General features: G+C 43.6%; 1 protein-coding gene across 1 annotated transcript in view; it reads left to right on the plus strand.

The window, feature by feature from the left end:
- Positions 1-9159: 9159 nt before the first annotated feature.
- Positions 9160-13206, plus strand: part of LOC148147176 (putative G protein-coupled receptor 139) — a 72696-nt gene continuing 68649 nt past the window's right edge. Inside the window, exon 1 of the mRNA XM_087996193.1 lies at positions 9160-9376. Coding sequence (XP_087852319.1) covers positions 9160-9376 — 217 coding nt within the window. The remainder of the gene's footprint in view (positions 9377-13206) is intronic.

Consider the following 13206-nt stretch of genomic DNA (forward strand, 5'->3'; position numbering starts at 1 on the left):
ACCCTCCAAAGAGTATGCAAACCAATCCCATTCTCTACTCTAATACTATACGCAGACCCTTGATTATTGCACCTAACATCAACATCGGCAATTCAGCATGGTCAGTTCACGTAACCTGCACAACTTTGAACTGGGACAGGAAACTAGAACACCCAGAGGAAATCGAACCCAGTTCCCTGATGCTGTGAGGCAGCAGTGCAAACCACTGAGCCACCGTGCCATACAGGACCGAACAATTATAATGCCACAACTCTATACGAACAGAAATGAAGCCATTCGGACCATCAAGTCTGCTCCGCCATTCGAGATTTTCAACCCCATTTTCCTGCTTCCTCTCAATAATCTTTGATCCCCTTGTCAATCAAAACTTATCTGAGTCTGTTTTAAATATACTAAATAGAACATAGCACATAGAACAGTACAGCACAGAACAGGCCCTTTGGGCCACGATGTTGTCCCGAGATTTAATCCTAATGTAAAATGTAATAATTTAACCTACGCACCCTTCAACTCACTGCTATCCCTGTGCATGATCAACAGTCGCTTAAATGTCCCCAATGACTTTGCTTCCACCATCAGAGCTGGCAATGCATTCCATGCATTCACAACTCTCTGCATAAAGAACCTACCTCTGACGTCTCCCTTTTACCTTCCTCCTAATATCTTCAAACTATGACTTCTCGTACTAGTCAATCCTGCCCTGGGGAAAAGTCTCTGGGTATTGACACTATCTATTCCTCTCATTATTTTGTACACCTCGATCAGTTCTCCTCTCTCCTCCTGGTCTCCAGAGAGAAAGATCCAAGCTCGTTCAACCTTTCTTCATAAAGCAATCCAGGCAGCATCCTGGTAAACATTCTTTGCACCCTCTCCAAAGCCTCTGACCTTTCCAATAGTAGGGCGTCCACAACTGGACACAATATTCCAAGTGTAGTCTCATCAGGGCTTGTCGAGCTGCAGCAAAACCTCACGGCTCTTAAACTCGATCCCGCTATTAATGAAAGCCAAAAGACCATATGCTTTCTTGACACCCTATCCACCTGGGTGGCAACTTTGAGGGATCTATGCACCTGCGCACCCAGATCCCTCTGTTACTCCACACTGCCAAGAATTCTGTCTTTAATGCTATATTCAGGATTCGAATTTGACCTTCCAAAATGCATCACTTTGCATTTATCAAGGATAAACTCCATCTGCCATTTATCAGTCCAGCTCTGCATCCTGTCCATGTCGCGCTGCAGCCTACAGTAGCCCTCTACACTATCTACGTCACCTCCAACCTTTGTGTCATCAGCAAAGTTACTAACCCACACCATAGCCTCCTCATTCAAGTCATTTATAAAAACTCCAAAGAGCAGAGGCCCAAGAACACAGCCCTGTGAGATCCCTCTCAATACTGTCCTGCAAGCAGAATACTTTCCATCTACAACTACTGTCTGCCTTCTGCCAACCAGCCAATTCTGAATCCAGATAACCAAATCTCCCTGTATCCCATACTTCCTGACTTTATGAATGAGCCTTCCATGGGGAACCCTATCAAATACCTTGCTGAAGTCCACATGCATCACATCCACTGCTTGACCGTCGTTGACCTGTCTTGACACCTCCTCAAAGAAATCAATAAGATTTGTGAGGCATTACCTGCCCTCATGAAGCCATGCTGACTGCCTTTAATCACCCAATGCTTTGCCAAATAGTCATAAATCCTATCCCTCAGAATTTTTTCCAAACTTTGCTGACCGCAGACGTAAGACTGACAGGTCTCTAACTGCCAGGGATTTCCCTATTACCTTTCTTGAAATAAGGAACAACATTTGCCTCCTTCCAATCCTGGTACGACTCCTGTGAAGAGTGCGAAGGCAAATATCCTCACCAGCGGCTTAGCAACCTCCTTTCTTGCTTCCTGGAGCAGTCTCGGATAAATCTGGCCCTGGGGACGTATCCAGCTTAATATTTTCCAAAATTGCGAGCACATCAACTTCATCAATCTTGACCTGGTCAAGATTGATCTGGGCCAGCTCCTCTAAGTTTCATTTACAACAAGTTCACTTTCCTTGGTGAAAATCGAAGCAAAAAATCTCATTGAGGGCTTTCCCTATCTGCTCCGACTCCACGCATAAGTTCCCTACACTAATCCTGGTCGGCTCTGATTATTCTCTTACTCCTCACGTATGAGAAAAATGCCTTTGGATTCTCCCTAATCCTTCCTGTCAAGCCTTTTTCGTTCCTCATCATGGCTCGCCTCAGTCCTTTTCTGAGCTCCTTTCTAGCAAGCCTGTAATCCTCTAAAGCTATGCTAGATCCTTGCATCCTCCATCTTACGTAAGCTACCTGCTTCCTTTTTACGAGACGTTCCTCTGTTCTCGTCATCCAAGGTTCCTTAATGTTACCCCTTCTTCCCTTTCTCAGAGGAACAAATTTGTGTATCACTCGCAACAACTGCTCCTTAAACATCCCCACATGTCTGCTGTGCCCTTTCTGTGGAACAATTGCTCCCAGTCTGTACTTCCCAACTCCTGACTGATAGCATTATAATTTCCTTTTCCACAATTAAATATCTTACCCCAGAAACTGCTCCTTTCACTCTCCCAGACAATGCTGCATGTGAGGCAGTTGCGATCACTTTCACCAAAGTGGTCTCCCACCGTGAGTTCTGACACCTGTCCCGGCTCGTTGCCGAACAACAAATCCAAAATAGCCTCTCCCCTCGACGGTCCGTCCACATACTGAGCAAGGAAACCCTCTTGAACACACCTGATGAAACCGGCTACATCCACACCATCTACACTTAGGAGGTTCCATTCGATATTGGAAAAGTTGAAATCACCCATAACTATAATCCTGCTACTTTTGCATTTTTCCAGAATCTGTCCGCCTATGAGATCTTCAGTCTCTCTACTGCTATTAGGTGGTCTGTATAAAATCCCCAAATGCGGTGACTGTTCCCTTGCTGTTCCTAACTTCCACCCATACTGACTCAATAGACTAACCTTCCTCAACAATCTTCATTGCTGTAGCTGTGACGCACTCTTTGATAAGCAATGCTACACCCTCTCCTCATTTTCCACCCACCCTATTCCTTTTTAGAGTAGATTCGATTACTTACAGTGTGGAAACAGGCCCTTAGGCCCAGCAAGTCCACACCAACACTCAACAGAGCAACCCACCGAAAACCATTCCCCTACATTTACCCCTTCATCTAACACTACGGGCAATTTAGCATGGGCAATTCGCCTAATCTGCACATCTTTAGATTATGGGAGGAAACCGGAGCACCCGGAGGAAATCCACAGGGAAAGTTTGCAAAATCCACACTGACAGTTCCCTGACGTGCGAATTGAACCCGGGTCTCTGGCGCTGTGAGGTAGCAGTGCTCTACTTTGTGCCACCGTGCTACCCCAAAGCATTTTTAAACGTTCTAAACCCTGGAACATCAAGCAGCCATCCCTGCCCCTGTGAAACCTACGTCTCTGTTATGGCCACGACATCGTTGCCCCAAGTACTGATCCATGCTCTAGGTTCGTCACTCTTATTTCGGACATTCCTTGCATTAAAGCCGACGCACTTTAACCGATCCCTTTGTTTCATCGCGTGAGAAACCTTCCTTATAGGTTCAATATGCCCTGTCATTGTCCCGTCTGCAACTAACCCCCTCTCAGTCATGTGGTCTGATTCCTACCCCCCTGCCAAACTAGTTTAAACCCGCCAGAATCACACAGGCAAACCTCCCAAACAGGCCATTTGTGCCCCACCAGTTCAGGTGCAACCCGTCCTTCGAGTACACGCCCCACCTTACCCAGAAGGTATCCCGATGGTCTAGTATCTGAAGTCCTCCCTCCTGCACCAGCCTCGCAGCCACGTGTAAAGCTGCATTCGCTGACTGTTCCTCATCGAACTAGCTCATGCCACTGGTAGCAAACCTGAGATCACTACTCTACTCGTCCTACTCTTCAGCTTCCAAACTAACTCTCTGTAGTCAATTTTCAGATCCTCAGTTCCTTTCCAGGCCATATCGTTGGTGCCAAATGATTTGGTTTCCACAGCCTTCTGTGATAAGGAATTCCACAATTTCACCGCTCTCTGGCTTAAGACTTTTCATCTTATCTCCGTTCTCATGGGTTTTCCCTTTGCTCTCAGCCTGTGTCCTACCAGTGCAAACGTCCTTCCAGTTTTGTCTGTATCCAGGTCATTCAGTATTCTGTATGTTTCAATTGGATCCCCCCTCATCCTTCTAATCTCCATCGAGTATAAACCCAGAGTCCTCAAACATTCCTCATGTGTTAAGTTTTCATTTCTGCTGAACCTTCTCTTGGCACACACCAAGGCTAATACATACTTCCTGAGGTATGAAGCACGAAGTACTGGAAATGTGGTCTGACCAGAGCCTTAGAAAGCCTCAGAATCCCCACCATTATATCCTACTCCTCTCGAGATGAACGACAACATTGTATCTGCCTTCTTAACTACTGACTCAACCTGCATGTTTATCTAAGGTGAATCCAGCGCTTGGAATCCCAAGTCACTTTGTTACTCAGATTTCTGAATTTCTTCCCCATTTAGTAAATAGTCCATTCCTGTATTCTTCATACCAAAGTGCATGACCTCACACTCTCCCACATTGTATTCCATCTGCTACTCCTTTTCTCACTCTCTTAAACTGTCAAAAACTTTCTGCAGGCTCCCTGACTCCTCAATACTACATGCCCCTCCAACTATCTTTGCATCGTCTGCAAACGTAGTCATAACGCATTCTGTCCCACCACTCAGATCATTAACCTATAAAGTGAAATGTTGTGGTCACAACACTGACTCTTATGGAACACTGCTAATCACCGGCTGCTATCCTGAGAGGGACAATTTTATCTTCACTATGCCTTCTGCCAGACAGCCAAACGTTTATCCATGCCATCACTTGGCCTCTGACACCATAGGTCCTTATCTTACCCTGCAGCCTCCTGTGCGATATCATATTAGAGGACTTCTGGAAGTTCAGATAGGTAACTCTCTCTGGTTCAACGCGTCGTTACCTCCTCAAACATTTCTCATTATCCTGACAGCAATGTAGGTTATTGAAAAGAGGAGCAATCAGATGGAAAGGGTCATTCCTACAGAGAAAGTGGAGATGTTCCTCAAAGCAGATTCTGTTTGGCTCACTAATGTAAAGGAGACTGCATTGTGAGCAGCAATGACAGGAGACTGGATTTAAAGAGTACGACTGAAATGCTGCTTCACCTGAAAAGTGTGTTTAGGATCTAGGACAGTGAGGAGGGAAGAGGTGAATGGGAAAATGTTGCAGCTTCTGCATTTACATGGGAAGGTGCCTTGGGGTTGTGGGGAAATATTCGGGGTGATGGAGCGTGCCACAGAAGGAATATTCCCTGTGAAATACTGAAAGTGGACGGGAGGAGAAAATATTTTTGATGGTGCTGTCCTGCTGGAGGAGGTGGAAGTGGCGGAGGATGATTCTGTGAATGTGGATTCTAGTGCAGTAGGAAGTGAGGACAAGGGGAGGTCTATCATTGTTCTGGGAAGGAGGGGACGGAGTGAGGGCAAAAGTGAGGGAGATGGGATAGTCACAGCTGAAGGCTCAGTACATCAGAGTGAGGGGATTTCTCGTTTGAGAGAAAAGGACGTCATGTAAGAAGCGTCCCACTTAATAATGCTCAGCTATTATTGACTCTGGTTAAAAAGAAGCTGATATGAAGATGTGAAGATGAACCACCCATGATGCACAAAGGCTGTGAAGGATACTAATCAATCATAAACTAAAGAATTCAAATTGGTGAGTTCTAGCGTCGGCCACATTTGGGAAGTTTACGTTTGGAACCAGAAGCAGATTGTATAAAACAAAATACAAAGAAAAATATTCCAAAACTGGCAAGAAATATTTAAAAAACTAACTGTAAGAGTTTTCCCATATCGAATAAAAAACTTTCATGATGTATGTGTGACTCTTGGAAGAAAGGCAGGAAAGAATATGTGGAGGATGTGAAGGGGAACTGGTTTCAGGGAACAGGCAGAGCATTTAAAACAGTATTTTACATCATTCCTCACAAGGAAGGCACAAAGAGTTTCAATATTATAAACAAAATTGTAGTCAGATGCAAGTTTTGCACTGTCTCTAACAAAACAAACAAGACTTTTCTCAAACAGAAAAGACCAAGTGTTTTTTGCTCATCAGCAATTCATAGCTGGTTTTAATAGAAGTCGTTGCAGAGTGACTGGTGGCACTGTGTGAAATATTCCATAACTCTCGGGATTAAAGGAGTGTTCCAGTGAAACTGGCGAAACTCCAAAGTGGCGCCTGTCTTCAAGAAGAGAGTGAATCTTCAAGTGTTTAGGTTCTCCCTTTGATTGAACAGTGGAGCATATTTGAGAGGATTAATGGCCTCATGATGCAATTTCATCCTGAGTGATTGAAAAGAAAAGGTAAAACTCTGCTCCTTCTTCTGATTCGTTATATACTGGGGGATGAACATTTTGCTAAAGTGAATTATTTTGAAAATTATCTGGAACATTGTACAAACGACATCATCCAGAGAATTCTAGAAACTGTACTCATAAGAACATTTTATAACCATGTGGGGGTATTGCGTAGGTGAGAGAGAGAGAGAGAGAGAGAGAGAGAGAGAGAGAGAGAAGGTGCTGCATTGCAGTGGTGAGAGTGATGGATCCTTATTCTGGGGAAGGCGCTAACAAAATATACAGTGAGTGTGAGAGAGTAGAGAGAATACGGTGACTCTTATCCTGACAGAGCGGGGAAGGTGCTTTTCCAGTATTGCTAGACTTTTCGTGGACCGCAGATACTGCACTGAGCTGGGTGGTGTGCTCAGACCATGCTCGGTGGGTCTGGTGGTGCGGCTCTCTCTGGGAAGAGAATGGTCCCCCTCTGTACTAGACTATTCACCAGAACCTCCGTGCCCCTGTCGACAAGCTGTGGTGTAAGTTCCCCTTCTCTGCCATGCTCGGTAAACTATGCAGGGCAGCTCCAAACCGAGAAAGCTCAACCGTGTGCCCATTGGCCTTTAAATGATGTCAGCAGTACGAGTGATAACTGAATATTCAGTGGCATCTGGGAGATGGTGTGTACCTCCAGCCATGATGCGTGGGAGAATCAGGCTGGTATTGAATGAGAGGGACACCATGGAATGGGGTGGACAGTTAATGAGGTGAGTTCGATATGATAACACTAGGAAACTAGCTCTGCCTCGTGCAGACAACCCCTCTGTCACACTCAAGGAAATTGGCACTGAGACAAATTATTGCTCGATTCAGCCCAATGAATCGAAGACTCTGCTGATCCTACTGCCAGTTACAACGCTGCAGGAGAAATGCTTATCCAAAACTCTCCATCATGTTAACTTACACCAATATCCTGCTCACCCATCATTCCTGGAAACTGTGGCCTATATTGCAAGATTCTATCGAAATGTTTTCATTTCACAATTTTTAAATCTACCATCAAATCCTTCTCTGAAATTCTCTCTCAATCTCCCCCTCTCTTTTAACTAAGCTCCTCCCATTTGTTGGTATTTAAACTGATTCCCCCGCCATCTCTCTCTGGCAGTGAGTTTCACACCCACAGCACTCCCGTGTCATGCCACAATGGAGATATGGATCTGTAAATGGAGGGGAGATGTACATCCTGTCACTTCCAGCACGAGCTGCAAGTTTCCCCACGCTGGGCAGTGATCTAACACAGTGTTACTCAGCAATTCAGTGATTGGTGTACACAGCTGTGTATGCTGGGAAGGTAACTGCTCCAGGTTAATGGATAAATTCACTGCTATTCACTGCACAGCTCCCAGACTGCACAGATATCCAGTCCGTGTGTATAGAACAATACCTTTGTGTGTTCTGCACAGCGCCCTGTGCTAAACAGATCATCTAATTCAAATTTATAGATCAGTGCACTGTTGGACCAATAAGTAGTGAATTGGTGAGCTCTAAACAGTGTTCGATCCTGGACAGATTGGTGAGCAGTACACTAGCCTGATCTACGCAGTACTTCATGCTGAGCAGGTATCTCAATTGGGCTTATACGTGTCGGGGCTGGATCTAAGAGGTGGATTGAGTATCCGATATAATTCCTGACATGATTATCACTACTCCAGGTCGGCCCATTCTGCAGGTAAATGTGAGCTGATGTGTTTGAGATAGAATTTACTTGGTTAAAATATTCGAAATTAAGCAAAACACAATTTATTCGAAGACTGTCGATAAAAGACAAAAAAAGGAAGAGGAACTTGAAATAACTTAATTCTGATGGAAAACGTAGCAGAATAATAGTTTATTTAACTACTGTACAGTAACTGCTCCAATATGGTATCATACGATAAGCACACAAATGTCAAAAAACAAATGCAGGAAACAGATTGTCTCACATGCAGTTCTCCAATCCAGGAGGAAAGAACATCTAAATGCAGTTCCCAGAGAAATCACAGAGACAATGTGTAGCACCCGGGAGGGATTTACTACCTTCCAACCCTGCTGAGACCCCAGCAATAACTGGTGAAAGGTAAAACTAAGAATCCTGGTTCTGTGAGATTTTGACCATCACTCCACAGGACCAGGCCGCGGCTGCAAGAACACACGGAATGGACTGTATCCACATCGTCTATGGCTCTGTAGGTGTCTCTCAAAAATGCCTAAACCTAGCTAAGCCGTTTAATGCTGAACAGACAAAAGTCAAAGTTAAACCTAAATAAATAAAGCAAAAAGACCCAGCAGGCCCGGTGATCAGACACAGACGCCCTCGGGAGCCCAGCAATTCCTACACTGCCAAAACACAGCAGAATCATCGAGCTTGTGAAGAGAAAGAATTATGTCTCTCCCTCACCTCGATGTTTACAACTGGAGCAATGCCATGAGCCCAATAATCAACGATATCAAAATCCCACTCACACCAAGTATTATTGTGATATATCAGATTTGCCGGGAAATGGGTTAACTGGAGCTGTTTGTTCAGTGACTGTGATTAATATCGGTCTTCCTGGACCTAACTGGGTCACTGGAGGATTTCCCTCTTCAATAATTAGGGACCTACTTCACCTTGTTATGACATAATATTCGTGGCAGAGTCAACCTCAAGATGATTGGGATCAGCAGCTGCAGAGAAAGAGAGAGATCAGAATCTGAGAACATTAAAATGGTCCAACAATGGATTTTAATTTGAGAACATTAGACTGGAATGTTCCAACAATGGATAAGAATCTGAGAACATTAGACTTGAACGTTACAACAATGGACAGGAGTTTATCCTCGGGTCTTTACTATCTTTCTCGGGATTGGACAAAGTTACAGTTGCGGATACGAGCCGTACTGTTCATTATTCAAGCTGGGTACTATCCCATCCTCGCTATTATTGGTGTGCCTGGTAAGTCTATCTCTGTCAATTCTATAAATGAGGCTGAATGTTATTGCTATTCTGGTTGACTATATTTCACAAAAACGTAAACTTTCAGTAACAAACGCCACTTTATTCTCATGCATTTCCAAACTACTTACTGATAAACATCTGAGAAGGAACAAGACTCTTCGGAACCTTGAGTCCCTTTTTACAGTGAACTGTTTTATATCTCCATATTCTCTCTGTCATCAAACCTGCCGACGCCCACCGACATAATATCCCCAATCACCAGCTCTGTTGCTGACTTCGCCATCATCTACCCCTTCGTTATCGACAGATTTTATGGCTCCAGTTCTCTTCTGACCTCTCTTCCAGTCACAAATAGTTTGACCACAAACTTATTCGTGTCTCTACAGTTAAGTCACAACAAGGACTCTTAAACAGAGTAATAATGTCACTGACTGCAATTCAGAAGCGCAAGTTATGACTCTAAACGCATTGTCTAAAATCCTATTACAACCGATGACTAAATTTAAACTCCAATATCGAAAATAGGAATGAAGCCTAATTTCACTCATGGCAAGCATAAACTGTCAGGATTTCTTTTCTTATTTTATTGATAACCTTTGGTAAAGAAACCTAACATGTTTTCCCTGTCTGAACTAAGTTTCACCTCTGATCCACACCAAATGGTTGCCTCCCTATTGCCTTGACAAATGGCTGCGTGGTCAAGGGCAGTTAGGATGGGCAACAAATACATCCAGCGAAACAACAACAAGGAAATGCGGATGCTGGCGATCTGAAATAAAATTCTTCACCGTCTGAAAGAATGTTCGAGAATCTCAGCAGGTATGGCAGTCTGTCGGAAAAAAAAAACACAAATAACGTTTCGCGTTCAATGAACCTGTCAAAACTGAATGAAGCTGAGAAATAATATTATTATATCAGGGATGGTAGGAAGGGTGAGCGGGCGGTTTGTGTTGAGAGGATGATGTCCAGCAAGAGAGTGAGAGAGAAAGAGAGAGAGATGGAGGGAGGGAGAGAGAAAGAGGAAAAGCAAGCAAAAGGATTGCTAATGATGGTCAGGAAGGAAAACAGAATGGGAAGTTATTCTAACATTTCCCCTTTCCATATATTCCTGAATATCATATTTATTACGGTATGTCCCTGCTTACCGTGAGTTATGTTCTCTCTATCTCTCGTCTCTGAGTGTGGTGATCAACTCCATCAGCAATACTCATCTCAGAGCTGAGATATAGAGAAATGTAATGTTCCATTATGAACTGCTCCTGTGGAGAGAGGGACTGTTACTGTGCGACTGTGTGGAGATGTAAGAGCTTTCTCAGCCAGGAAGATAAACTGAGGAGACCGAGGCATTTTCAATACTGAATGGACGCACTTTGGGTGTGGGGAATTGACTTGCTGCTGTCATCTAGAAAGTCAGTGGAGGCTCTGTGGATGGTGTTCTCAGGATTGTGATGTCAGCTACTGGTTTCATTCAGTGAGCCCCGATGGTCTGGGGACCCCAATCTGAATACTGCATTTACAGTGTGTCTGGGTCCATGATAAACAAATGGAGCTGAGACTACACAGAAGGGAGGAGCGAGACACTATAGTTTCCTCTCTGGGATTTCCAGGAACATTTGTCTAAGCTGCACCCATTCAGGTGTAAAGTGTAAAACCAGCTTGTCTCAAAATTGTGGTGGTCACTGAGCTGTATCCTCTCCTTAATTATAACCTGTGTTCTCACACCAGGGACAGGACTGCGCTGACACTCACGATGAATTAAACTGGATGGATGCTGGAACTTTGCAGGCAGCAGTGGGTAATATATCACCATCTCTGAAGTGCAGTACTCCAACGTATTCATGAGCTGACTGAAACCATCTACCTGCTGAGAGGAATGCATTGGTTCCATCTCCACAGGGGAAGGTACAGAAAATAATTTCCAACAATATTAGCGACCAGAATGACTGGTAAAAATTGGAAACTGCAGGAAATCAGAAGTAATGAAGAGTAGGTTATTGAAAATCTAATTGAATTGAAGTTTCATAAATTGCTGCATCCGATGAGCTACATCTCAGAATGATTGAAATGAGAACAGAGCGAGTGAAAGAATTACTGATTATTCTTCAAAGCTAGTTAGATGCTGAAAGGATCCTGCAGACTGGAAAACAACTATTGTCAACCTAAATATTTAAAACAGGATGGAGAGGGAAGCAGAAAACTAAATAACTTGATGTCAGCTGTGAGAAAATAAAATATTGGAACATTTTAAATGCAACGTGACAACTAGACACTTGGAGAACAATGATATGATTTGGTACATTCAGCATAGATTCAGGAAAGGGAAATGATCTTTGATAAACCTGTTTGTGGAGACTATCCGTTGTGACTTAGACAGTTGAGAACCAATGAGAGTGGAGTATTTTTATTTTTAGAAGACGCTTGACATGTTTTATTACAGGTGAATGGGGAATGTTAGAGTCCATGGGTAGGTCGGGGTGGTATATATACCACATGGATTAAAAATTGAGAAATGGGGAATATGAGAAGAATACTGATTTTCACTGGACTGAAGGATTGATGGGTGGCAGCAGGATCAGTGTTTTGGCAATAGCTGTTCACAAGGTATAAACATGATTCAGATGTGAACAACAAATATCATCATGTACATTTATATTTATTAAATTGTAGGGAGGTTGGTGAGTGGTTTTGTTGAAAAGGACCTGGATGTCCTTGGTCATAAGTCACTGACAGAATTCATACAGGGGCAGGAAGTAAATGATATGTGGCTCTTCATGCAAAATGATTGAAGTACAAAAGTTAGAATATCTTTCCCACTGATCGTGTTTTGTTGAGAGAGTAGTTGGTGCATTGTGTAAAGGTTTGGTCTGCTTTATAATCAATGATGTCTTTGTCACTGAAAGAGTGCAAAGTAGTTTGACCAGACTAAACACTGGCATGATGTTACCATGAGGAGAGAGTGCAGTAACTATGTGTTTAATCTGTAGCGCTGTGAGAGAATAAGAAGTTGAAGCTTGATGGGTCTGGACAGAAACTCATTAGGTCACAAACAGCTGAATGGGGTGACAATGTCATACTTTCCATTGGATGTTTGATTCACGACAGTTTACATGCATCTGAAGAACCCTCACGTCGATTGACAGCGAGGTGCAGGCTCTGAATGAACTCTGAACACTTTATGCACAGATACTGTGTGACACTGCATTGAATGTCACTTTGTACACAATCCTTTCAGCAGCCAAAATACCATCATTCTGAAACAGTTAGTTATTCCCCAACGGCTTCTGACCTCCACGGAGACCATGAGACTGCCTTCTTGGAGATGGAAGATAACTTGGAGAATGGCTAAAAAATGTTGGCTTCATTCCGACTGCCAGAAAACCATGTTAAAGTAACACATATGTACCATGAGTAATTAAGCCAGGTGGATCAATTTGGAGCAGTCTGTCTGTGCAGCCCCTGCTCCATTTGTTTGTGATGTTGGAGCATCTCTGACACCTTCCTGTTCCTGTGTTAGTGGCTTGACAAGCTGAATAACCTCTTCCTGTTCCTTTGTAAGTAACTCCGGGTGTGAAATGGTCTTTCTGTTCCCATGTATGTGACATGTGGTAGAGAGCAGACTCCCTGTCTTCCTGTGCAACAGTCAGGAGGGACTGAATGGTCTATCCTTCTTCTTGCCCAGTAGTTTTGATGGGATGAATGGCTTCCCCATATTCTTGTGAAACCAGATTGAGGTGCTGAATGAACTCCTCCTTTTACTGTGGAAATGTACTGTGCTGTTACATAAATGTTACCCAGACTTTAACAGCACGATCATGAATGGTGTCCAA

This window comes from Chiloscyllium plagiosum, unplaced genomic scaffold (genome assembly GCF_037043375.1).
Source record: "Chiloscyllium plagiosum isolate Xiang-an unplaced genomic scaffold, Cpla_swu_hap1 HiC_scaffold_18, whole genome shotgun sequence".
In the NCBI taxonomy this organism is placed as follows: Eukaryota; Metazoa; Chordata; class Chondrichthyes; order Orectolobiformes; family Hemiscylliidae; genus Chiloscyllium; species Chiloscyllium plagiosum.